This window comes from Labrus bergylta, chromosome 21 (genome assembly GCF_963930695.1).
Source record: "Labrus bergylta chromosome 21, fLabBer1.1, whole genome shotgun sequence".
NCBI classification, from domain to species: Eukaryota; Metazoa; Chordata; class Actinopteri; order Labriformes; family Labridae; genus Labrus; species Labrus bergylta.
The window spans coordinates 1,527,060-1,553,894 of NC_089215.1; the positions used below are offsets into that span (position 1 = coordinate 1,527,060).

At 42.4% G+C, this 26,835-nt stretch overlaps 1 protein-coding gene across 1 annotated transcript in view; it reads left to right on the forward strand.

The window, feature by feature from the left end:
• The first annotated feature begins 3,685 nt into the window (after positions 1-3,685).
• The window catches only part of rnf213b (ring finger protein 213b), a 39,422-nt gene continuing 16,272 nt past the window's right edge, over positions 3,686-26,835 (forward strand). Inside the window, exons 1-35 of the mRNA XM_065949793.1 lie at positions 3,686-3,755; positions 5,676-5,821; positions 5,970-6,775; positions 7,851-8,006; positions 9,202-9,365; positions 9,451-9,734; positions 9,819-10,066; positions 11,072-11,278; positions 11,365-11,578; positions 11,663-11,709; positions 11,784-11,949; positions 12,025-12,168; positions 12,739-12,837; positions 12,983-13,111; positions 13,326-13,488; positions 13,583-13,750; positions 14,225-14,374; positions 14,468-15,099; positions 16,183-16,342; positions 16,442-16,659; positions 17,302-17,445; positions 17,541-17,693; positions 18,419-19,715; positions 19,898-20,082; positions 20,172-20,324; positions 20,781-24,605; positions 24,702-24,838; positions 24,917-25,015; positions 25,118-25,230; positions 25,340-25,453; positions 25,574-25,632; positions 25,711-25,867; positions 26,056-26,191; positions 26,384-26,572; positions 26,662-26,795. Of these exons, the coding sequence (XP_065805865.1) occupies positions 5,729-5,821; positions 5,970-6,775; positions 7,851-8,006; positions 9,202-9,365; positions 9,451-9,734; positions 9,819-10,066; positions 11,072-11,278; positions 11,365-11,578; positions 11,663-11,709; positions 11,784-11,949; positions 12,025-12,168; positions 12,739-12,837; positions 12,983-13,111; positions 13,326-13,488; positions 13,583-13,750; positions 14,225-14,374; positions 14,468-15,099; positions 16,183-16,342; positions 16,442-16,659; positions 17,302-17,445; positions 17,541-17,693; positions 18,419-19,715; positions 19,898-20,082; positions 20,172-20,324; positions 20,781-24,605; positions 24,702-24,838; positions 24,917-25,015; positions 25,118-25,230; positions 25,340-25,453; positions 25,574-25,632; positions 25,711-25,867; positions 26,056-26,191; positions 26,384-26,572; positions 26,662-26,795 (11,143 nt within the window). The 5' untranslated portion in view covers positions 3,686-3,755; positions 5,676-5,728. The remainder of the gene's footprint in view (positions 3,756-5,675; positions 5,822-5,969; positions 6,776-7,850; positions 8,007-9,201; positions 9,366-9,450; positions 9,735-9,818; positions 10,067-11,071; positions 11,279-11,364; positions 11,579-11,662; positions 11,710-11,783; positions 11,950-12,024; positions 12,169-12,738; positions 12,838-12,982; positions 13,112-13,325; positions 13,489-13,582; positions 13,751-14,224; positions 14,375-14,467; positions 15,100-16,182; positions 16,343-16,441; positions 16,660-17,301; positions 17,446-17,540; positions 17,694-18,418; positions 19,716-19,897; positions 20,083-20,171; positions 20,325-20,780; positions 24,606-24,701; positions 24,839-24,916; positions 25,016-25,117; positions 25,231-25,339; positions 25,454-25,573; positions 25,633-25,710; positions 25,868-26,055; positions 26,192-26,383; positions 26,573-26,661; positions 26,796-26,835) is intronic.

The following is a 26,835-nucleotide window of genomic DNA, read 5'->3' on the forward strand; positions in this document are numbered from 1 at the left end:
TTGTGTGTGTGAGAGAGAGAGAGAGAGAGCGAGAGAGAGATTTAAACCCGGGCTGCAGTTCCTCGAGTGTCCACTTGAGGCTGGCTGCAAAGGAATATCAACGTCAATGTTTTCAGCTGTTTTTGAAAGACCCAACAGTCAGAAGAACGAAACCATCACCACAAATCTTAAAATGTGTCTGTGGGTCGGACAGCGGGTGTAGCATGTTGGATCTTAGCAAACGGGTTTTTGAATACAGGTAAATGAGTTCTGACAAATGTTCTGAGGTCTGAAGAGCTCTAAAAGTGAGGGTGAGTTGTTGTAGCTATTTGCCAGGAGCCTTAAGGCCCACCTCCACCTCTGTGTCTGTTGCTAGGTAGATCAGCGTTAGGTTGAGTTAACATTTCCAATACGACCACCGCCATCCTTGGGCTTCAAAATTCCCCTCCAGTAACGAATGGGTGACCTCACTGAGACTACGTCCATGTTTTATACACTCTATGGTTGCAGGAATAAACATTATTTTTAGTTCCTCTTCTAATCTGAAAGCAAAACATTTTTTTTCCCAAAACTCAGGATGTTTTCTTATTGGTTTAGAGATAAAGAGCTGATGTTGTGTGTTTGACTCTCCTGCAGCAGAACGAGTGAACAGCAGAGGATGTTCAAACCTCACGCTGGTTTTAGACAACTGGAAATACGCCATCATGACGCAGGTCAAAGATCTGCTGCTGCACGACCACAACACCGTGCTGCCTGACTATGGGAGGTGAGGACCTGGTTTAAAGTTTAATTATAATAAGGTCAGGGAACTATCCGATGTGATTAAGGACTAAGAATAGTTTCCCATCACATCAAAATGTTTCTGATTTCTCCGTGTTTTCGTCCCTCAGGATCCAGCCGCTGTCAGACGCTCTGGGAGATCTCTACAAGGAGTTCAACACCCTGAAGGAGCGTCTCTCTGAGCTCACCTCAAAGTTTGACGGCGTGGAGTCTTTTGTGGACGAGGCGAGATCGGGGAGGAAGCCCGCAGCACCCCGAGGTGAACCCAGACCCCCCGGATCACCGCCAGGAGAAGCTACAGGAGGTCAACCTCAGCGGAGGAGGAGCAGGATCGTAGTCCGGAGAGTCAAAGTACCTGTGGGGTCACACGTCTGAAGCAGCAGGGGGGGAAGGGGGAGGAGTCTCAGTGTCATAATCTTGTTTCATGTGGGGTTACAAAAGAAGACAGTGTGTGGAAAGCCTCTGAAAAGTTCTGCTTCAACTGAGGTCATGTATCATATGAGCGCTCTGATGTTGTGACTTTAAAGGTCACATCTTCACCATGTTCCTCTAACTCTAATATGTGTCTCTAGTCCGTCTACAAACCCCCCAATGGTGAGAAAAGTCCATCCTCTCCGTCTTCTGCCTGCTCCACTTTTCAGAAAATGTGTGCTCAAACAGGCCGTTTGGAGATTTTCCCTTCATGACATCACAAAGGGCAGTAGCCCCTCCCCCAGGTGGGTGACACTCCCACAGCTAGGTATTTGTTCTGCCCTCTGAGTCTGCCTTCTCACCGTAAACAATAGGACATGGAGCGAGAAAGCCTGAGTACACCCAAGACCTTCCAGAGAGGGGGCGTGGTCAGACACAGCTCATTTACATATTTAAAGGTACAGACACAGAAACAGCCTGTTCTGAGCAGGGCTGAAATAGAGGGGTTTATAGACATGATCAAATACAGGATCAGAGTGGATTTAGAACAAGAAACTTCACACACATGTTTTGAGGAGCTCTGAGACTTATTTAAACTGAGGATGAGACTTATTTAAACTGAAGAGGAGGAGGATATGTCACCTTTAATATTATCACTAATTTGCAGGACATAAACGAGATTGAACTGTTTTGCAAAACGATGTTAAATCATTAGAATATATTTGTAACCGCTGCTTAATTTATTTATTCATCTTTGTTTTCTCACAGTATTACCTTCCTGTATGTATTTATCTCTACATATAAATATGCCATTTAACAGCAATGTTTTAATAAAGTAATACGCTGCTTTACCACTAGATGGCGCCTCATGATCAGGAGGATGTTTGGCCTTTATTGACACAAGTGTCGAGTTCATAGACTTTGAAATGTTGAACTTTGAAATGTGTGTAAAATGTGTGTATCGCTTTTTTCCCCCCGTATGTTCGAGATTCCATTATTTCACATTTAAAAATAACAATTGTTTTTCAGATTCAGTTTCTTTTTTTGTCCCAGAAGGGGAAATTTGTTTTGCAGCAGGAGCACGCAGACGACAACAAACACGAGGACAACATCACTGTAAAATCAGACAACAATATAAAACATCACTGTAAAATCAGACAACAATATAAAACATTAAAGTAAAATCAGACCAAAACATGATTTTTTACTAAGTCAGTAAAGTGCAAAGTGGATGTGTGCAAATGTGCAGTTCAAGTGCAAAAACAGCAACCAAAGGGCGAAATGCTGTTTAATATATGAATTGCAACGGGTACAAATGAGACCTGGAGTATTTAAGTCTTCCTCACAGGAGCTCTGAAACGACAACCTGAGGGGTCAAAGGTCAAACGCTCTAATCAGGACCTGCTGGTCATAAATGATCTGCTGTTACAGGTACATTCATCTTTACATTAACATACATCTACATTAACTGTAGGAGCCAATTTAGTGTGTGTGTATTTATGTGTTTTATTTCAATGGCTTTTGTTTACATGTTTATTTATGTACTCAATTTGGACACTAGGTGGTGATAATTGATCATTTGGGTTAATTGGTCAGGTGGTTGGTTGAGTGTTTATATGTCACAGGTGAACAGGAAACGGGGGCATAGGTGGTGGGAACATCCGGTTCTTACCGTAACACAACGTAACACAGGATAACGCAAGTAGGCTATTTAACACAACAAAAGAACCACAACCAACAGTATAATCTCAGAAATAACAACTCATCATATCATCATCACGGCTTGTCTCTGCTTCATATGTGACAATAAACTGGAACATCAGAAAGTACTTTAATTTTGGACATTTGTTTATTTTTTACGCGTCCAGAACTTTCCATACACCTGTATGAGTGACTAAAGGCAAGAGAAGAAATCTGGACATTAGATAGTCACTACAATAACATTTTAAGGTTGTATTAGGTTTTTCACTGTGACACATTTCTTCATACTGTATAAACTTAGACAAATAAAATTGACCGTATAAAATAAATCATACACTTTTTTTGTATCGGTGGGATGGTAGATTTTCACTCGTAATATGTGACACATAAATGACAGCAAATAAATCCTACATCATCTTTAAATCTTAAAACAGGTTCCGGTTATGTTTCCACACATTTGACAGCGATGTTGAAATTTCCAGCAGCACCTGAACGCAGCGTAAGTTTCTTGTTCGATGAGAGTCGGAGAGAAATGAAACTGAAACGATGAACTTCAGATTTAGGGACCGTCAATAAAAGGTTCTACTAAACAAAAAACGAAAACCCTTCAAAACAGCAACATAACTTAACTTTAACAAATTGTCAAGACATATATTACGTGTTTTAATTTTACTGATTCATAAATAAACTTAACAAACCTGTGGTTCAAGTTGAAAGATAATTTTCGGGGTTAGCTTTTGTTCGCTTCACAGTGAGTCACGAACTTGTTGACGGTCCCTTGTAGTTTCTCGTTGGAGGTTACATCAGGTAATCTGCTGAATATCTCAGTTATTGTCAGACAGGTGAGCAGTTTAACTGAACGAACTTGTCAGCTGTAAGAAAAGGTAAGTTAACATTTTAATTACACTTTAAATCTTTGTAAATACGATGCTGCGCTTTTCAGGAAATGAAATAATAATACTTCATGTTTAGTTATTATTACGTAATTCACCGATTATCTGTCAACAGAAAACAGACTTGAAACGTGTTCAAACTAATAACAAATGTAAATAATTCAGAGAGACACCTGAAGTAAACCTGCATCTACATTTGAATGGAATCATGTGTACACTGGCATTGACTGGGAAAAGACTCTGTTATTATTACCAAGGAAATAAGTCTTTAAAGAGTTTGTAAAAGTGGCCTTAATCCTGCGTCCTACTTCTGAAGGCACCGGCTGCAATTTCTCTCAGCAAGGCTTCATCATTACACTTTCTTATTGGACGTAAATCACAATCATGTATGCTCCCTGCATGGCCTCAAAGACTCACAGAAATCAGCTGGTTTCGGTAACAGATGCGATATTTCATGGCAGTATTAGTGGGAGTGGGACGATTAGATTTTAGATTTTAGATTAGAGCCTTTAATAAGGATGAAAAGGCTTCATGGTTATTTAAAACATTACATTTATATCAGGACTGGAGCGAAACACACACACAGAGAGGCAGGAAGAAAGAGAAGAACTACAACATAAATCAGGGAGCAGTAATGACTCAGAGAACTTCAGAATGTGACAACAATAACACACACCACTAGAACATAGAGGGACACAACAAGGATATGAAATGACAAAATAAAACAGGAAACACTAAAGACTAAACTAGGAAACAAACACCAGCGAAGAATCAGAAATAAAACCAGAAAATCTACAAAATATAAGAACCAATTCCTGACATTCAGGGGCTCTGTAGTATCTCAAAGTTCAAATATGAAATAATGAATTGAACGGAGTCAGGCTTTAGTGTTTTTGCTAACAGCTGATCTCATGCAAACCCTCTTCTTCCTGATTCGTTTCAAAGCATCCTATTGGCCAAATAGAACTCATGCCACCTACTCCTTGCTGCTCCCTGTGCATGATGCTCTGTTTGCTGCTTCTCTTCCTGTCTTCAGATTTCCTTGTCTGCTTGATAAAAGCTAATTAAAGATGTCATAGTGGTGATTAAAGTCTCCATTACATGAAACTCCATCAATCATTTCTTAAAGAGGACTCATTCTTGTGTTCCTGTAGGATCTCTGCCCTTCCTGTTGCTAGTTTGTATCCTGGACTGTTCTGTCTTTTATTGTTGTGCTTGTTTGGTTTTGTTTTTGTGCAAAAAAAAGTTTCAATTTTTAACTTCTTGTTATTTTTGGTAATTATATTCCTGTTTCCTGTTTTCTTGAGCTGTTGTGACAAAAACAAATGTCCCCCATGGGGGATCAATAAAGTTGATATCTATCTTTATCTTTAACATATGTGATGACTCATCCTGCACAACTTCAGAAGGTCAACACTTTTTTATTCTTATGTTTTATATTCAGGTCTAATTACAGATTTGTTTCCTCAACTGTTTTTAGGTTCTTGTTTAAATGTCACATATATTTTTATCCCTGCACGGGTTCTGTACATTTCTTGTATAAGTCTATTTTTAATTGCACAGTTTAAGTTTGATTCATATAGGGGAATTCTTTAAATCTTTTTTCAGGTTAATATATATGTATGGGAGGGGGGGCGTCGGTTTTGTGGTTTAATTAGTAACAAATGTTTCATGTCATGTCTTTGTAACCTGCTACTGGATGCTTTGAATTTCCCTCTGGATCAATAAAGTATCTATCTATCTATCTATCTATCTATCTATCTATCTATCTCAGGGGCGGTTACTCAATTTCCAACCAATTAAAAATCAATCGACAAAGCTAACGATCCAATCAAATTCATCCCCACCGAGAAAGTCTCCCAGAGATTTGCAGAGATGAAAATTACAGCCTGTTTGTTTTTTCATTTTCAGAGACAACAACAAAAAAAGGGATTGGGGACTCCCCGTAAACAGAGTCCCTACAGATGGACGAGGGAGCGAGGAACCCCCCCAGTGCACCGGCTGGATCCCAGAAAGCGGAGGATGTCGCGACCAAAAGAGCCCGCAAAAAACCAGAGGTAGAAATACAGTCTTTAAAAAAACCATCTTAGAATCTGAATCATTGAAAACAGGATGTGAGGTCCTCAATCAGAGTGTGTGTGTGTGTGTGTGTGTGTGTGTGTGTGTGTGTGTGTGTGTGTGTGTGTGTGTGTTGTGTTTTTTCAGAAAGAAGGGCCGAGCAATCCCAGCAGGAAAGTTCAGGACAAGGAGAGAAGAAGGAGGAGGAGGAGACATGGACGAACAAAATATACTGATGCAGATTTGAAAAGTGATCTCGCAGACAAAGACAAGATGGAGGTCGTCGACTCTGAGTGTCAAACTCAGGAGAGCACACCTGCAGAAACACAGCATGTGGACGACAACCTGACAGCAGAGGAGAACACAGGAATTCACAAAGGCGCTCGGATGGTGCAAGCTCAGACTCAGACAAGGAAACAGAAAGGAGCACACAAGTCCACACAGACTCCAGTTGTTCTTCAGAGCGACCAGGCAACGCAGACGGAGACCAGTGAGCCGAAACAAGACGACGAAAAGACCAAACCTGGTGCTGAAAACGATCCTGGATCACAGCCGGAACCAGACAAACACACACCTGAGGCCAAGTCACAGGATGAGCAGGCGGCTCCTTTAAAGCAGAATGACAGTCCAGAAAAGGAAAAATCAGAGTCATCAGGGGAGCAGAACCCTCCTGAAGGGTCAGAGTCTAAAGTGGCAGAGTCTAAAGGACCAGAGTCTAAAGGGTCAGAGTCTAAAGTGGCAGAGTCTAAAGGACCAGAGTCTAAAGGGTCAGAGTCTAAAGGGGCAGAGTCTAAAGGGGCAGAAACCTCCGATACTCCCACAGATTCACCGGCTGGAAAAAGTGGCACAGCGAAGTCTTACGCCTCGGCTGTGGCTGGAGAGGGCGGGAGTGAGAAGAAGAAGTCCAGTGTGAAAGACTCCAAAGCTGCAGATGAAACCTCACAGAACACACGGTGAGTGATCCAAAGCAGCGGCATCGATGAGTCCTGTTGACTCTTTGATTGTTATGTGTGTTTATGAGAGTTTAAAGACACAATTTGTGCAAAAGAATCAAAGAAATGAACCCTCAGGCATCAGTTTAATTTACGACCCTCTGAAGTCACTCAGGACAAAAATGTACATGCCAAAAAACTGATATAAAAATAAAACAGATTGATATTTTTTTCTACTTTTTTCTGCATAAATCTCTTAAACAACTTCAGCCCTGCTCAAAACTACCAAATATTGAATAATTATCAGGAATTTAACCCTTTAAATGCCAGTTTGATTACGTGATTCTGGCATTTAAAGGGTTAAATTCCTGATAATTACTCAATATTTGATATTTTTGAGCAGGGCTGAAGTTGTTTAAGAGATTTATGCAGAAAAAAAAAGTAGAATAAAATAAGAATCTGTTCTATTTTTTTTTTGCAGTTTTTGTAAATTAAACATTTTTGCCCTCCAATGTCCAAACAGGGAACTACATTTTAAATCTGATGCTACACAAAAACTAACAATGCGTCAAAGTCAATATTTTGGATAATTTTTAACATAATCAAGACTGATCTAAAAAAAAAAATCCCCCAGCCACCAAATATTTGTTTTATGGAAAATAACTCATTTTTGTGTAACAACAGTGACATCAAGTAATCAAACTGGCATTTAAAGGGTTAAATTCCTAAAACTGATTGAATGTTTGGTAGTTTTGAGCAGGGCTGAAGTTGTTTAAGAGATGTATGCAGAAAAAAGTAGAAAAAAATATCAATCTGTTCTATTTTTAAAGCAGTTTTTGGGAAGTGGACATTTTTGTCCTGAGTGACTTCAGAGGGTAATAAACATGTTTCTCAGTGTTCTATTGATCCATTAAAAAATAAAATGTGCATTCCAAAATGTGTCAAGAGAGAGACTTTCTTACGATGATGGCCAGATGAAGAGGTTAAATTTGACCAAATGGACAAAAATGTCCATAGTGATGCATGAGGGTTAAAGTATTATGAGCATTTTTATCGCAGTAAGATTTAGTAAGATTATTTTGATCTCTCTCCTCAGTGATCGAAGTCCAGTGAGACCTCCTCCTGGTGTTCCCATGTTCACCTTTCACATCTATGCCGTCCTGGACAAGAAGTTCAGATTCAATAAAGAGTGCGATCAGCTCATGCTGTGTTATGACGGAGGACAAGACCCTTTAGAAATAACTCATTTTGTGTAAGTATTGATAATATCAGTGAACGATGTAATGTGGTGCTTTCACCCTTGCACAAAACTATGTGAAAACACCTTAAAATATCTCATGTAACTACATTTTAAACTGACTGACTTTTAGGTCAGTACCGATATTAGAGGGGAAATATCGGCCTGTATCTTTCTTAGATCTATCTTCCATCTGTAGAGATAAATAGATATAGATAAACACACACACACACCCACACACACATATTTATTGCTTTGATCCCTCAAATGCTGTCTTCAAACGCTCTTTAAAAAGATTTATAATGAAGACAAGATTATTTTTTTTACGTTTTGAACAAAAGCCTTTATTGGCCAAAATAACAAGAGTGCACTGAAACACTAATAAAAACTATCCAAACATAAAAACTATATCAAAATAAATACACTTAAATTGAATATAACCAAGTTATATCGGCGCACATCAGAGATAAAATTAGCTGATTAGTGATATTTAAATCAGGGTGTAATCTTATGTTTTAAAGGAAGACTGTGCCACATGTTCCACATAAATATATCAGAAATCCAGTCTGTCCTGTGTAAATGTGTCTCTGAGTCCTGACTGTCTACAATGAGGGAGAAGCTCGAGTCCCGCTGGCTGTGTTGTTGTCAGAGCCGTGTTTACATGGACGGGACGGCCGGCTCCTCCCCTTGTGTATAAAAGCTGTTTTAGTCAAGAACTAGAGAGAAGAAGAAGAACATACTCACTGATTATTTGGATGTTAGTAAGAGTTTTTAGATCACGCTCATTCTGTGTCAGTTTACATGAAATGCTAAGCTACGAGCTAACTAAAGAGCGCTAACATTAGCATGCTAACACAACAATGCAGGACACAGGTGATTGCAGCTCGAGCAAAGGACAATTTTGTCTGCCGCTTGCGCTTAACTCCTTCATTTGAACATGAGTGTAGAGGGGTTGGAGGTGTGTCTCTGCAGGAGAGTGGAGGCTTCAGTATGGAGGAGGCGTGGCCAAACAGCAGTTTGTTTTGGTTTCATGCTGGTGCTCAAGGGCGACATCTACTGGATCAAAAAGTCGATTATTCTTCTTTTGAATTTGCTGGAGTGCAGACCTGAAAACAGTATTATCTCACCACTGTCACCCTGATACTGTCAGGGTTTTTTTTTAGCTTAACAAAGCTGTCTTTTTAACAAATGTCCAATATTGACTCTTTAGAGGACTGAAGGAGAACGGTTATCAGGTCGAAGCCAGTCTCTCTGTTGAAGAAAGAATCTTACGTAGAGGGACCTGCATAACTTACTGGTACAGTGTGAAGCAACGGAACAAAGAGATTTCAGGAACTACAACCAGACACGTTCAAATTCCATATAACGGCAGAGGTACAGTAAAAAAACCTTTTAGTTCCAGTATGTGTGTGGTTTTCTTTTCCCATAAACTGATCTCATGCCTGTGTGTGTCCTACAGAGCTGCATCTTTACGAAGGCTTCATTAGTCGCATGGAGGCCGAATCCACAATGCAGAATTTCTTTCAGATGGTCGGCTTGAAGAAACCAAAAGGTGTGGAGCTATTAGATGTCTGGCAGCGGTCAGCCAGAGACCTTCTGAGCAGAATCTTCCAGAAGTGGAACCCATCAGACAAACAGAGCACTGACAGCTTGTGTGATAACTTGATGCATTTCATGAACAGCCTCGGTTCTGCACACCAGAGGATGAACTTTCCTGATAACTCACAGCCTCCTGTGGTTAAGGTCAGTGCGAAAAGAAGAGGCAAGCATTTGTTATAAAACCTCCAGTGCTTTGTCTCTTTAGCTAAATGTTCTTTTATTTTACAGACGTCAGAGCTGATTTCAGACAAGCTGGTTCAGATCTTAAAAGGAGATTCAAATGTGGAAAGTCTCAGCAGCTGCAGGAGCACCATGCCTCTTGTTCTGGGTCTGTCTGTCTTCATCGTGACCAGAAAGCGCAGCATCAACCTCGGAGTGAAAGACTGGGCCGAGCTGTGTCATCTGGTGTCCTCAGAGGCAGCGAGGAACAAAGAAAACCGGGACGGGTTTCTCAGTCCTTTCAAAAATCCACAGTTGTAAGTCTGACTACAAGATTGACATAACGGGTAAAACAATGTTTAAAAGCTTTCAAGTTCATTTCGAGGTCTTCTTTAAGGACAAAAGATTGCTTAGTTGTTATCAATGCCATCTCCATGACAACTGGGCGGACTTAAAGGTGACATATTCTCCTCCCTTTCAACCAGTTTAAATAAGTCTCAGAGCTCCTCAAAACATGTGTGTGAAGTTTCTTGTTCTAAATCCACTCTGATCCTGTATTTGATCATGTCTATAAACCCCTCTATTTCAGCCCTGCTCAGAACAGGCTGTTTCTGTGTCTGTACCTTTAAATATGTAAATGAGCTGTGTCTGACCACACCCCCTCTCTGGAAGGTCTTGGGTGTACTCAGTGCTCTCTCGTTCCATGTCCTATTGTTTACGGTGAGAAGGCAGACTCAGAGGGCAGAACAAACACCTAGCTGTGGGAGTATCACCCACCTGGGGGAGGGGCTACTGCTCTTTGTGATGCCATGAAGGGAAAATCTCCAAACGGCCTGTTTGAGCACACATTTTCTGAAAAGTGGAGCAGGCAGAAGACGGAGAGGATGGACTTTTCTCATCATTGAGGGGTTTGTAGACAGACTAGAGACACATATTAGAGTTATCTGTAGAGAAACATGGTGAAGTGGATTTTGAATAATATGTGAACTTTAAAGTCACAACATCTAGCTGTGGGAGTGTCACCCACCTGGGGGAGGGGCTACTGCCCTTTGTGATGTCATGAAGGGACAATCTCCAAACGGCCCGTTTGAGCACACATTTGCCTCTTTCAAGCTCGAAAGAAGACACATTTTAAGGTCTGCTTTTGTCTTCTAAACTGAGTGTTTACAGGCTTAAACTCACATAATCCTTGAAACAATGCAAAGTACACGGAATTGGTGTTCTCATAGGGTACCATGGACCTGATTGGTTACAGTATTTATTAAGATTAATGTATGACCCAGTAACACGGAGCCTCATGCTCCTCTGTGTCTCTCTTTCAGTATTGTGTTGGGTCTGATGAATCTATGTGCGCAGCAGATGGTGGCCGAGCTCGTCCTGCTCGTTCCTCTGCTCTTCACGTTCAGACAGCCGGGAGCCGACGCAGAAAAAGTCAGTCCGGCCGTCCAAGAGGAGAACTGGTCCGGACTGGAACATGACTTTTTCTGCAAGTTCAGGGAGAGCGTTCAGTCCCACCCTGACAAAAGAAAGTGAGTGTGTCTGAAAGCGACGTCAACCTTTCTGCCATGAAACAGATCACATTTTGTCTTGATAACATTTTTTCTTTTGAACACAGGAGGATGCTGACTTTGATCCAGACTCAGTTGCCTCTGGTTAAAGAGATGCCTCTGCTGCAGGTGAGCTGGTTATCTCTGGTCGCATTTGAAGATCTACCCGACCTCTCAGAGCAGACCGGAGTCCCTGCAGAACACCTGATCCAGAGTCTGATGTACAGACTGAGAAAGTGTGCAGAGGACAGAGATTACGACAGAACTCAGGACATCTTGAAGGTGGAAAACTCCTGACAGTGTTGAACATTAAGATGACATTGTGTTACCTTTATGAAGACTAATCTTTGTTCTGTGTTTGTGCAGAAAAACTTGACCCATATCCTGCTGAAGGTGGACAACGAGAAGGACAGGTAAAGATCATTTAATAGTCTGAATGTCCCACTGATGCCCTTTGTTTGTACTAGCTTTTGCTTTGTGTCAATAGATTGAGTCGATCTGGGAATATAAAGCCAGCCTTCCTGAGCAGCGTCAATTTGGTGAAGAACACGTGCAGGGTTGTTCGGCTCGTCCCCGGGTACCAAACTGTAGTCCTGTCCTACCAGCTCCTGCTGAAATTAGCAGATATTTTTGAAGCTAAACTGAGGGAAGAGGTAAGAATCTCTTCTCTTCTCTGTCTTCTATCTTTTATTACTGTAACTTACTGTTTTCCCTGTGTGCCCTTTTAGAAATCCGAAGATGACTCCTTAAAACAGAAACTGTTTGAAGAGCTGCATGCCGTGCATCAGAGAATCAGTGAGTGGAGAGATGGATTGCTGCAAAAACCACTTGTAGCGCCATCGAAAACACTTAGCTATCCAAAGGAAATCGAGGTAAGCAGTTTGCACGAGGATTACATCGATAAAATAGAGAAAAGAAGTAAGATGAGCCATGTTTTTCATATGTATTACTTGAACACAACATTCAATCTGGACCCCTCCTCCTGGGCTCATCACCCCCAGAAGCTCACCCTCACTGCAGGACGTAGTGTGTGCGTTTACTGCTTGGTACCTACACTGCAAGCTAGCACACGCTAGCAACAGCTAACCGCCGGTGTTTGGCAGCTACCTGTCCAACAGGAAGCAGACCAACTCTGCGTATTTTCTGTTCTTTGCTGCTATATCTGTGTTTGCACATTTCTGGTTTGAATAGGATCCAATCCCTGAATTGTATCTACTCCTAAACTCCCCGTCCTGAAATGTCCAGAGTCAACCAAACCAAACGAAAACATGAAAATTCATTCAGAGGACAGGATCTCTGCAGACACAGTCACCACCACACATGTACGGAGGGGCAGATGTCATGATTAAGCGACATTGCTTCTGTGTAAGTTTTTTTATTTTTTAAGAGAAAGCTGCTGACTCGTTCTTTAAATACGCTCCTGTCCTCTGTTCCATGTCCAGATGTGGGATGCACTGCTGAGGGTTCAAAGCTCTCTTGAAGAGGTTTCATCCCGTTGGATTCTGAACCTGAGAAAAGATCTGAAGAAGAGGATTTCCAAGGTCAGTATTGGTTTATTGATCGATGAAATAAAGACGCTTGTCTTGGTGTTACCAGATCCGGACCAGATCTTAATAAGTAATCCTGTTCCAGCAGCTGAATGCTTTCCTTTTGGCAGCTCATCTGAACTGGTTTTTTTTTCTGCAGGAAAAGAATGTGGATCTAGTTCTGCTCTGCTGTCATGAGTCCTCCTCTGCGTCCATCAGGAAAAGCCATGATGTTGCACAGACCTGTTTCGATGAGTTGTGTCAATCTGCAATCAAATCAATCTGTCAGGTGGGGTAAAAATCTCACTTATAGATTGTAGAAAACATGGACGTAGTTTCAGTAAATACTAGGGTTCTGGAAGGAGAAACTCCGGGAGAAGTCTGAGCGAAAAATGTAGCAGCTCCTCCTGCAAATATCCTGAGTTTTTTCAGGAGATTTCTGCAAGTGTTAGTGCCTCTGGTCTCTATAAATAAACCTGCCTGGCTTTGCCTTGTCCAATCAGAGAGAGCATGAGGGAGACCTGCTGCGGAGTCTCGGCTCAAAGAAGAATCTCCCCGAAGCCGTCCTGTCTGCTGTTGTCGTCGAGTCCGCAACTCGATTCAGAGACAACTCTGTCGTCCAGCTGCTCCATCGGCAGTCCGCTGTCAACCACCTTCTGTCTCAAGGTCCATCATTTCACCCAATTTTTTTCCCCCTTATAACTTAAAAGTGTTTTAATCTGTGTCATTAAAAGTTTGAATGTCGTTGTTTTTTGCTCAGGAAATTGGAAGTCGATCCGTGTGAATGACGACGCAGGACTAGTCGTCCACAACTCTCTGCTTTCTCTTCAATCTCTGGTCGAGTCTCTGCTTCAAGGAAACATACTTCTGGGACATCTACAGACCTGCCTGAAATATAAAGACCAGTTTAAGAAGCTCTACCAGCAGTGTACGAACCCTAACAACTACACATCACACACAAAAAAAATCCCATCATAGCTCTGCAATGAATCACAATTTCACCTTCATCATCATGAGACGAGCATTCGTAATCAACGCATCACAGTGGTCTGAATATCGCAATTTAAAAGACAAATTATTTTCCGACTTATGCAGAGCTGGATAAACACTGAAGCTTCAGTGTCCACCACATGGTGACCTGTGTGAGCATGGACTCTAGAGAGGGGGGGGCGGGCGGAGACAGCTCTCTACAATGTTTCAAATGTTGACTGCAGTACCCATTTTAACCACTAGGAGTCAGAGTTACATACTGCTCCTTTAAAGTAAAAAACGAACATATGCATTGTGCAAACCATCACAAACAGAACACATGAGTTATAGTTTATATGCATGCGATATTGAACAATGTTTCACTTTCCACATCATGCAGGCCTAATAATAGCTGCATGTTGTTTTGCCACAGACAAGAAAAACACAGACTCTGAGGTTGTTCCCGTGGAGGCCGACGTTGTTTTGGCTCAGAGAGAGGAGGATTTGAAATCTTTCATGCTGCGGAAACAGCAGATGGAAACGTTGATAAAGATGATAGCGAAGGTTACAGAAAGCATCACAGGTAAAAACATCACACCTTACAGATTGGTTTTAATGTCATTGTTTTTGCAGGTTGATTTCTTTTTAATTAATAATACGATTCTTATTCAAACAGTTCCTGAGCTGTCGCCTCTCGAGAAGCAGCAAGGTGCAGATCTCCAGACCGTTTGCCTGAACCAACTGCTGCTTGTTCGGGCCTTCGACGCTGACGGGAAGTTGGGGAAGATGGGGCCTCAGCAGATCCTCTGGTATAAAACCAGCATGAACACCTTGAAGATGGCCCGTGAGATGCACAAATTGCATCACAGCAACCTGATTCTGTCCTCCTGGGTCAAGGGGGCTGCGTCTTTGGCATCATCCAGGCAACCCACCGCAGCTCCTGTCGCTGTCAGCCTGACGCAGATCTGCGAGAACATCTGGAACCCGCTGCTGACCGAGTTCTGTCAGCTCAGTGTCAGCATCGCAAACGCCGACATCACCTTCGAGCAGGTCGATCAGGTTTTGGTGGACTCTGGTGACAAGGGAGACTGGGAGCTGATGAGGACGGAGATGAGTCTGATGTCAGAGACATTGAGTGAGTCAGGAAGGTTCAGACCCGAAGAGAAGTGGGTGGAGCTGAGACTCGGTCAGATTCAGGAGTATCGGCAGCTCCATGAAGCAGCCGCTGCAGCCACTGTGATGCTGAAGATCGCTGACAAACTCCTGCTTTCTGGGAACTTCACAGAAATAAACACTCTTCGTCAGCTGGTAATACTCTTGTGATCTCAAGTTTAAACATTACTTTCTGGGGGACATGTGGGCTGAATGGGGGTGCAATGGTTAGTGCTGTTACCTCACAGTTAGAAGGTTCTTGAATCGTATCCCTGTTGGACAGGAGCCTCTCTGTGGGGAGTTAGGGTTAGCATGTTCTCCACGTGCATGCTTGGGTTCTCTCCGGGTACTCCGGCTTCCTCCTACAGTCCAAGACTTCTTAGGTTAATTGGTGACTCTAAATTGCCAGTAGGTTTAACCCCTTCTTGTCCAATGGCAACTGGATGGATTCATGTACGTTAAAGTCTTTATATGTGATTTTTCACACTTAAATATAATAGAAATCAAGTATATCCTCTGAAAATAACTCTGTGAGTCATGACTGTCTACAATGGGTGTAACACCCGAGTCCCGCTGTCTGTGATGTTTTCAGAGTTTTCAGAGTCCTATCTTCAGTTTGTTTACATCGCCGGGACGGCCGGCTGACTCCTCCCCTCGTGTATAAAAGTTGTTTCATTGAGGGACTAGAGAAAAGAAGAATAACATACTGTACTCACTGCTTAACTGTGTTTCTAGATCACGATCATTTCAGGTAAATTTACATGCAGTGTGAAGATACCAGCATAGCATTAGCATGCTAACACAACAATGCAGCGCGAGTTGTTTTGGTTTCATGCTGGTGCTCAAGGGCGACATCTGCTGGATCAAAAAATCGCATATAAAGCCTTTAAGTGGCAATGAAGAAAAAGTTAAATAACACAATAACACAGGACAAAACACATCAGTAAAGACGGCCATGTTGTGTGAAATTTTAAATGTGATGGTTTGTCAGATATTTTGCTTTTCAAAAGTCGTTGTTTTGGGACTGAAATGTCTTTGTTTTGGCCACTGTAGTTGACCACAGCACACCATGCATTTAAATGAATCTTACAGTAGTAAAACTAGATTTATAAGAAGACGTACAAGTAAAGAATATAAAAAAAACATATAAATCTATACGTACAAATACAAATCTGCATTATTGTGCTGATTTGCTTATACAAAAAAGTGTTAATCCTAATGTCATGTGCATTTCAACAGGAAGAAGACGCATTTAAACAAAGGGCCCTGAGGTCTCTGAGTAAAGACCTCTTTCATGCCAGACAGCAGCTCTCCACAGTCACCAGGCAGCAGACGGCCTGTCTGGAAGAGTTTCTGGAGAGTCAAACTCTGGTCAGCTGGGTCAAGGAACACCTTCAAAGTAGGACACTTGCTTTTGATAAAATATCTCCACATCATGCAAACATTACATGTCCTAAGTTGATGAGACTCTCTGCTCCCTTCTCTGTCTCCCACATAGATATGAGCGATGTGAAGGTCTATGTCGACCTGGCCGCCATCTCTGCAGGAGAGAACGACACAGAGATCGACCAGGTGGCCTGTTTCCATGACGCCGTGATGGGCTATGGCCCTCTGCTCTACTCCCTCCCCATCGATGCTGGCTTCAGGGAGTTCATGGATTGTGCTCAGCAGGTGTGGGACACCCAAGCTCGAGACGAGAAGCTCCCAGACAAATTGGTACTCATCCCACCCTCATTAATATGCAGCCATTCAAGTCCTGTAACTGTGGCAATAGCCCTATTAGCTCGGGGTTAGCATTACCTCGGGGAATCACTCCCCAACGTCAGCGTTTTGTGACGTCTGGAATTAACTTTAATTTTCTGACTGTCCTGATGGAAACGTTGAGACGCTGCCTATCATCCACGTTGTCTCTGGGGGGGGCAGAGCGATGCAATGGGTAACTTTCAGACATATAGGGTTTATAAGATACCACGCAAACGTCACAGTTTGTATTGGAGCCCACCTCCTGGCTTTTCCCCTCTTTTTTTTTGTATTTGAAGATATTGATTGGAGAGTGTCCAAGCAGGTAATTTAGTGGTTGCCTAGCAACAATAAATAAAGTGCTGCATTCTTCTTGTAAAATTTTTCTTTTTTTTTTAATTTCCTTTTGGGCTTTATTTAGCTGGACAGTGGATAGAGGATAGAGTAGGAAATCGGGAGAGAGAGAGTGGGAGTGAGAAAGGAGCCACAAGTCGGACTTGAACCCTGGCTGTTTGCTTGGAGGACCAGATGTCCTCCGCCAATATTACAAATAATCAGAGACCTCCAGGTTATTCTAATACTGTGCCTCACATTGATGCCACTGAAATTGTTTTCCAGAGAGAGTCTACTCGACTTCTAAGCTGGCTCAAAGCACTGAAGGAGACCCATGGCTCCGTGGAGCAGTCCTCTCTTTCTCTGGCTTCTTCTATCAATGATCATGGAGTTTATCACATAGGCTGGTCTGATCAAAACACAGAGAAGGTAAGACTACTACTTACGTCGAAGAAAGGATGAAAATGCCACATTCGTGGGTTTTAATAAACTTTTTAAAATTATTTTTTATTTACTGTGTGTAGAGATGTCTACAAAACATGATACATGTCACAGTAACAAAGGGCAGAGAAGAGAAGAGCTACAAGCTTGAAGAGCTGCTGGAGCTGCAGAACAAACTCATGCTCATGTCATCCAAAGGGGAGCACGGCAGGGAGCAAGTCAACAGGTTCACAGAGGTCAGTTGCATGATTTTAAAACTGAAATGTGTTTGCTTATAAACATTTGGAAAAAGGGGTTAAAGATGATTTTTGAACTGCTGAGACTCTAAACTGGTCCCACAATGATGTAGATACACTGCTATCTACAATAAGCTAGCTTTTGGCTTTTTCAGCTAGGGCTTCTCTTTGCTGAGAGTGAGAGATGTGAACATTTCCTACATAAACAGTAAAACCAAAAATGATGTGCTAGAAAGGCCAGAAAGTCTCATGCAAACCTTTTCAAAATGCCCATTTATACACAAATACAAGGTTAAAAAAATGTCCTCACAGCTGCGGATGGCTGTGCAGCATTTTGAGCATAACATTTGACCGGCATCAAGGGCCAACTTGTACAAATGTTAATGATTATTTTAACTGACTAGTAATTCAGATGATGTTTAACCGTTAAGAAACCTTAATGCGTACATGCTGAATACTAATGACAAGTATTCATCCAGAACTGAACACGGGTTCTTTAAAAGATGTTGAGTTTGTCATAAACAATAACCCTTCGGGAAGAACTGTTTTAGCCCCTATTCCTAAGCATGCATCATTGAAATATTGTTTTTACCCTTTCTATGCTCAATTGGTCAAATCTTGTTGTTGAACATTTGTTCAGCCTTAATATTTCAAAACATGATGTAGAGGATTTGTTTTGATCAACTATATACACATCCCTAAACTGTTGTCCATATTAACTCTAGGTTTTTGAAGGAGTTCAGAGACTTGGGGGCATCCTTCTTCAGATGCAAACATCAGGCAACATGCTCTTTAGAGAATGGCGTGCGGAGGTCCAGTGCTGTCCGCTACAGCAACCTTGCATCAAAACCACTTTCTTGACCTTGTTGGGTAAAGAGATGGTGCACTCTGGTGAGGTGACTGAGCAGCTACAAAATCTGTCTCACTCCATGGAGAGCTGCCAAAAAGAATGGCATTCCTTCATCAGTGAGATGCGCTCTAACTTCAGCCTGTTGAACCACTTCACCTCAGAGCAGATGGTGTACCTGTGTCACTGGATACATAAAGTGTGTCAAGGGAAAGCTTTAGTCCCTGCACAATTATGGTATTTACTCTTTCCAATCAAGCCTCAGTGCACTCTAGCTGATATCAGAGCAGCATACACAAATGCAGAAAGTCTGAAGTCGAGGCATGATGAGTTGGAAGATTTTGAGTTTGAAAATGAAGATGAATATTACGAACCATCCGTTGATTTAACAGCAGCGTCACCAGAACACACCAATGAGGCTCAGGATTTGATGCAATTTTCTTCCGAGGATGAAGATGATGTTGACATTAAATCTGAAGCTGATGCCACCAGGAAGCATGATGAAGACAGTCTTGAAAAGCTTTGGTGTGAATTCAAGGACAACATGCCTCAGTGCCTCCACGAGCATTTAGATATCTCTTCTTTGGCTCATTTCCTTTCGTGCCTTTCTGAAATGAACCAGCAATACATGATCAGGAACCTCCCACCCATTCTACAGGAGGGAAAACCCAATCTTGTGCTGTGTCCCAGTGCAGAGGTTTTTACCACTGTGCTGTCCTTTTACATGGAGAGTCCAGAGCAGCCTCTGCCCTCTTCTGATGAGGTTTTAGTCTGCCAAGAGGAGACCACAGAGGAGGAGGTGGAGATCTTTCTCCGCAGAGCTCTCGGCCAAGGCTTTGAACTAAACCTGCAAAAGATATACTCCCTTGCCAATCCAGGACTGCTGGGATACGATGTCAGTGTGGCTCTGGGGGAAATGTTTGAGAGTCTCGAGAGAAGTGCCAGCCCGCATTATCGTTTGGTAATAATCAGTCCAGTTGTGCACCAGCACAGATATGTGCCCTCTTTCTTCAGCAATGACAAAGTACCGGCTTGTACGAGTCTTACCACAGAGACTGCTAGGAAATACCTACATCATCACTTCACTCAAAACACAATCACAAAGAACCCTGTCTCATCTGTTTCTCCACAACAACTCTCAGTCTGGATGGTGTCATCTTCCCGTCCTGCAGTGGGTAAGGCCTTTGTTGGGATTTGTTTTCATGAGCCGATTAAACAGCAACAATAGATGAACTAAAACATGTTTTTTAATGCTTTGTGTAAATTAGGTAATATTTTATCCATAAAGGCTGTTAAGAGCAACATCCAATCCATCTATATAGTAATTTTATTCATGTGCACATTTTTTCTGTCATAGGTAAATCCCTGTATGTGGAACGTTTGTCTGAGAAAGTCAGACAGAAATCGTCCAGAGCAGAACACATCACTATCAGACTCATAGATCCCTCTGTTGATGTAGACTCCTTGATTAAGAGTCTCTCTGAGAAACTGGAACCTTTGAGAGAGCAAGACCCTGTTCTCCTGCACATTGACACTTCTGGAGTAAGTATTCAAGCATCTCTGCACATGGTTTGTCTCTTGTTGGTTGCATATTGGAGTTTTTTTTTTTTTTAACTTTTCTTACCTGTCAGGTTCGTTCAGGGCTGGAGGAGCTCCTGTTCCACCTGTTAGTACTGGGCTGTTTGAGCGACAGCCATGGCATGCTATGGAGAAGGAATGTCACTCACTTGATCACTGTCGAAGTCCTAAGAACAAACGCATTGCCTCAAAACCAGCCAAAACAGGTAGCTATAGCCATTTTCACATATGCACTCCTGAAAATATCTAAATGTTGCGTAAAAAGTAAGGAAATTTGTATTTGGTAGATTATTTCTTTGTTGTAACAATGCTTCTTGGCAATGAATCTTATACAGTTGGAAATCCTGTTTATTACCCTTTTAAATGGTGCCACATTTGTAAGGGTCGTGCATTTTTGGGATGAGCAGCAGAGCTGAGTATGTGGGTTGCGCCCATGATAAACTTGCCAAATCTATCCTGCAAATATCAGGAGTTTTTCATGAGATTTCTGCAAGTGTGAAAGCACCATATGTCTGTTTTATAACTTCTTTTGTTATGGCCACACTTGCACAAAACTCCTGAAAACATCCTTACATTTTCAGGTTAAGATGCACATGTGAATGACTACAATAAGTTATGATTCAGTGGTTTTATGAACTTATGTGTTTAATTTGTTCCCACAGAAAAGGCTTGGACTTCTTGACATTTTGCCTACCATTCATTGTAGACCTCCAAAAGAGGTGAAGCAGCTGATGAAGAGTGGAGGGGTTCTTTCAAAACAGAGCTTTGATCCACTCATGGATGAGCAGGAGTTCTGCAGTGAGGGAATTCAAAGACCCTATCAGTACCTCAAGCAGTACTATAAGAACATGAATCTGGATCGTTTCAAGTACACGGACGGATCAAGAGTGGGGGACCCCATTGATTGTATAAACCACTTTTTGTACTTCTGTGGAATGAATGATCCCTCTTGGGCTGAGCTGAAAAACTTCTCCTGGTTTCTCAATGTGCAACTGAAAGACTGTGAAAACTCAATTTTCTGTGATCCAGATTTTCTGGCCGACCAGCTGCCAGGTTTCAAAGGCTTTATCGTGAAGTTCATGATACTAATGGCAAGAGATTTTGCCTCGCCATCTCTGAACACAATGGATGAAAGACCAATGCTACACATTGATAACAGTCAGGAAGATGATGTTCTCGCCCGCCTTACAATTCGTAAGCATTGGGAAAATGAGTCCCACCCATACATTTTCTTCAATGAGGACAGATACTCAATGTCTTTCCTTGGCTTCAACGTGAAGATGTCTCCGAGGCAAAACAGACTATGTGCAGTTGATCCTCACAGCCTCAAGGTCCTGATAGACGATGTGATGTCCAAAGAACTGTTTGAAGGTTTGGAACGTCAAAGAATCTCTCTCACCGAAGACTTTGACCAGTTGGACAGGCAGGTCAAAATCAAGAGGATTTCAAGTGTTGTTGGTGCAAAGAAAGGGATGACGTCCAGAGAATTTGATCCAGACCCATCATATGAGCTCACCGCTGACAATGTGATGAAGATGTTGGCCATACACATGAGATTCCGGTGTGGAATTCCAGTTGTCATTATGGGCGAGACCGGCTGTGGAAAAACCAGATTAGTCGGCTTCCTTTGTGCCCTGCAGAAAGAGGAAAGACCAGTAGAGAACATGGTACTGGTCAAGGTACATGGTGGAACTACAGCAGAGATGATCTACAGAAAGGTGAGGGAGGCCGAGAAACTAGCTAAAGAGAACCGTAGACTGCACAAGCTTGACACTATTTTGTTCTTTGATGAAGCAAACACCACAGAGGCCATTTTTGCCATCAAAGAAATCCTGTGTGACCATTCCATGAAAGGAGAACCTCTGAAGGCAGGCAGTGGCTTGAAAATAATAGCTGCTTGCAATCCTTACAGGAAACACTCACCTGAAATGGTGGAACGTTTGGAACGTGCGGGATTAGGTTACAGGGTGAAGGCAAATGAAACAGAAGACCGTCTTGGCAAAGTTCCTCTAAGGCAGCTGGTGTACAGAGTTCATCCTCTGCCCCCGAGCATGGCTACTTTAGTGTGGGATTTTGGTCAGCTGAGTGATTCGACTGAACTTTCCTACATCAAACAGATAGTCCAAAAGAAGGTTCAAGACCATTGTCTGCCATTGGTCTGCAAGGACATCATTTCAAATGTGCTGGGAGCCTCACAGAAATACATGCGAAGTCGTAAAAACGAGTGCAGTTTTGTGAGTCTGAGAGATGTGGAGAGGTCCATGAAAGTGCTGATATGGTTTTACCAGCACAATGAGGTCCTTTTGCAAAACTGCTCACAATTTAATGAGGCTGGTAAAACACTGATATGCTTGATTCTGTCAGTTGGAGTCTGCTACTACCCTTCTCTGATTTCCAAAGAGGAGTACCTCTCTGTGATCTGTAGGTACTTTCCAGACCCTTTCCACTCTTCAGCAGCATTGCAGGAGGTGATTTCATCCTGTCAAGATTTCTTCCTCCAGAACATACAGACCAGAGAGACCATAGCCAAAAATGTTGCACTCAAAGAAAATGTGTTCCTCATGGTGGTGTGCATCGAGCTCAGGATCCCTCTCTTTCTGGTTGGCAAGCCAGGAAGCTCCAAGTCACTTGCTAAAACAGTGGTTGCTGATGCCATGCAGGGACAGACCTCCCATCATGATCTATTCAAGAACCTTAAGCAAGTTCACATGGTCTCCTTCCAGTGCAGTCCTCACTCAAGTCCTGAGGGCATCATAGGGACATTCAAGAACTGTGCCCGCTTCCAGAAAGATAAAAACATGGATGAATATGTATCAGTGGTGGTGCTTGATGAGATAGGTCTAGCAGAGGATTCTCCTCAGATGCCCTTGAAGACCCTTCATCCTCTCTTGGAGGATGGTTGCATTGACAATGAAAAGCCAGATCCACACATGAAGGTTGGCTTTGTTGGCATTTCTAACTGGGCTCTTGACCCGGCAAAGATGAACAGAGGAATATTTGTGTCCAGATGGGATCCAAGTGAGGATGAACTTGTGGAAACTGCCAAGGGAATTTGTTCATCCTCCAACCAAATTCTCCTAAAGATCAAACACCTCTTTCCGTCTTTGGCCAGGGCTTTCTTGGGCATCTGTAAAGAAACCACAAAGAATCAGTTCTTTGGTCTGAGGGATTATTACAGTCTGGTCAAAATGCTCTTTGCTGTAGTCAAAACCACACAGCAAGAGCCAGATGGTGGACAGTTTGTAGAGGCCATCTTGCGAAACTTTAGCGGACAACCAGAGGTTTTTGACCCTGTCGTATTTTTCCAGGAGGTTCTTCAAAACTTAACAGAAATACCCAGACCAAGCACCTTGCAAATGGTGAAAAAGAATCTCGACTGTGACACAAACCATGAGAGCCGTTACCTCCTTTTGCTGACCACCAACAACGCTGCTCTCCATATCCTTCAACAACAGATCTTTGCCAAAGGAAACTATCAAACACCTGAGATTGTCTTTGGCTCAGGATTCCCAAAGGACCAGGAATATGCCCAGATCTGCCGAAATGTTAACAGGGTGAAAATGTGCATGGAGACAGGGCGTACTGTCATCCTCCTCAACATGCAAAATCTTTATGAAAGCCTGTACGATGCCTTGAACCAGTATTATGTTTACCTCAGCAAGCAGCAATATGTTGATCTTGGTCTTGGCTCTCACAGAGTCAAATGTCGTGTCCATGCACACTTCAGATTGGTGGTTGTGGAGGACCAGAAGAAGGTCTACGAGCACTTTCCCATGCCTCTCATCAACAGACTTGAAAAACACAGGGTGGATAGGAGTACCGATCTGGAACCATGGCAGCACAGGGTTCTAGACAAGCTGAAGGAGTGGGTCAAGGAATTCTCTGGTGAGGCATCGGAGGATTTTAAGCTTTCTGATATATTTGTTGGCTACCATGGTGATGCCTGCGCAAGTGCCCTCCTGCAAGCACTAGAAAGGAAAGAACAAAAGGTTGGAGAGAGTGCAGAAGAACTCACTGGAAAATATGTCTCTCTGGAAGAGGATGAACCAAAGGAAACACCTGAATCAAACTTTGAAGTTCCAAAAGAGGAAACTGCCATGGAAAACGATCAGATACATGATCCAATGGACATAGAGACTGATGTGAAAGAGCAGGACTATGAGTTAATGGAAAATAATGACAATGAGCATACTGAGGTGTGTGAGGTTGGGAAGAAAGTGATGTCTCATAGTGAAGAAATGATGGAGACAGAAAACCTTGTTGGGTGTGGAAGTAACGAGGAAGAAGAAGTCTTAGATCTAGCTAAACGTCTCTTGTTGAACTGTGCCACCCCTGATGCTGTGATGAGGCTCAAGTATTCAGATTTAGCAAACCATGAGAAGGAAAAACTGCAGAGAATGTATTTCCAGCAGCAGCATCACCATTCGCTCCGAGATTTCTTGGAGGATTGCTTGAACAAGCACCACGGGTCGAGGAAGTTTCTTGAGGTAGGCTTAAAACCATGACTCCAACTTGGCTTTCATCATAACTGAACATGATTTACAAGTTGTGGAGATCTCTGACCCCTTTCTGGTTTCACGTAGATAACGACATTCTCCAGCTTGTTAACCAAATCGGATGTCAGATACATAGCCCAAGCCCTCGGACTGCAAACCAACAAAATCCTCCTGCTGTCACTCCACCAATTTGACACTGAAGTCTCCTTCTGCAACAAGATACGGTACAAACTATTCCAATTATGGCAGATCATTTTTAGTTTCCTTTTTTAATTGTGAATTTTACTTCCTTTTTGTCTCAGGGGCTTCCTTCAGAATGCTGGGCAGTCTCTGCACATCTTGTTAGTCCAGATGGACATGGAGGAATCCCATTGCAGCGAGGAGCTCATAGCATCAGCAAAGTAGGGCCTAACGTCAACATCCATCCAAAGATTATTTTGTGCTTGGTGTTAAGGGGACATAACAGGCACTTCATATTGGTTTATGATTCCATTTTCAACCAGATATTGCTCCATGAATTACTTGATGTCACTGGAGGATCCGACCTGTTGGGTAATTTTTATTGTGAAGGTTTCGAGAATCTCAAGTCAGTCTCAGTACAATGGATTCCAAGGAGGTGAGGAATACGTCAGTTATGATCAATATTGGAATGTAATTATGTACTGGCTTTATTTCACAACGATGTAGTACAATTTTGAAGCAGTGTTTTGTCTTTCATATCGAAGGAGTCTGGCACTCAGCTCATGTCGATGACCTCAGGGATTCAGAGGACATGAGCCTGAACCTGTTGGTTTTCTGTGGTACACTCATTAGTGACCTACTCAAGCCCGCACCTGCAGGTAGGAACATCTTCTGAGCTTTAAAAAGTGTGTTGCATATCAAAAGGAAAATTAAGTGGTTTCATTCTTGTCAAAGGGAACATACACGGTGATATAAACATCTATCTTGACCTTTAATAGAACACATGGATGACGGAGAGACGTTGAGAGAAATTGAAGACTCCAAGGTAGATACAAATGTGAGTTTAAGAGTAACTAAACCATGTGTTTCCCCCATGTGTATGTGTAATGGTTACATTTTATTATGGTTTCTACAGGCAGATAGAGCCCACCTCCACAGCCTATCTTTGGTGAGATCATGCATTCAAAAAGCTGTCGGTTTGCTGAGGGACACCAATGGCATGACATCTCGAAGCATGCAGCGGATGCACATCCTTCTTACTCTTCTGGGAACTGGTCAAGGCCTTAAAGGAGGTAAATATAGTAATGTTGAGAGTGCTTTAGTTTGGATGTTGATACTTTAATTCTGCTTGAATGTGTCTGATGGGGTCCAACAGGGTTTTATTTTGTCTCAAAGCAACCATAACGTGGTGGCCTTAATGTATCAGCAAATAAATTCTATAACTTTGGTTTCTGGTTGATCGGAACTATGTTCTTCAAAGCCCACTTCCAGGAGATGTTGTTGGCTAGAGTTGCGCGGGCCTTGGCACAGAGAGAAGATATGATGGGCTCGCCTAAAGAATGGGTGAACAGAGAAGCGAAGAAACGCCAGGCTCTTCAGGAGGGGGGAACTCTGAGGTAAAGTTGTGTAGCAACTGTATCAGGATAAAATACTCTAAAATCAGCAATATAAGTCGCACCAGTATATAAGACCCAGTCAGATTTTGGGCTGTGAACATTGACATTTTGCATTGAGTTACCGGCAAAATCCACAACATGCAGTGTCCCTGCAGCTGAGTAGCTCTTTCATGTTGTGTTTTAAACTTAAAGACACACCCTGTGGAGATGTCTTCAGTCTACTGTGACTCCAATCTTGGCCAGCATGTTTGAAATGATGGACAGATATGCAAATCTGGACCTGCTCTCCGATGACCAGTTCAGTTGGGGCCTGATGAAGTTCTGGTTGGACATCTTTGCTGATTCACAGATTTTAGACCTAACACCTCTGCAAAACCAAAGGTACTGTGGGTTACTTCCTCTGCGTAATTTCAACAGTGAAATAGATAAAACGATGCATTATATGTCTTTATTGTTATTATTATTTCTAGTGAGTCAGATCAGGAAGTGCTTGTGCAGCACTATTTCATGTTGGACGGTGAAGAACACCCCTGCGCCGCAGCTTTCAGCTGGCTCTTTAGAAATCACCTTGAAAGTCTTTGGGAAGAATCAGAATTCATGCCAGGTTTGCATTTGTCTCTTTTTTTACAACTGTAAACAGACCA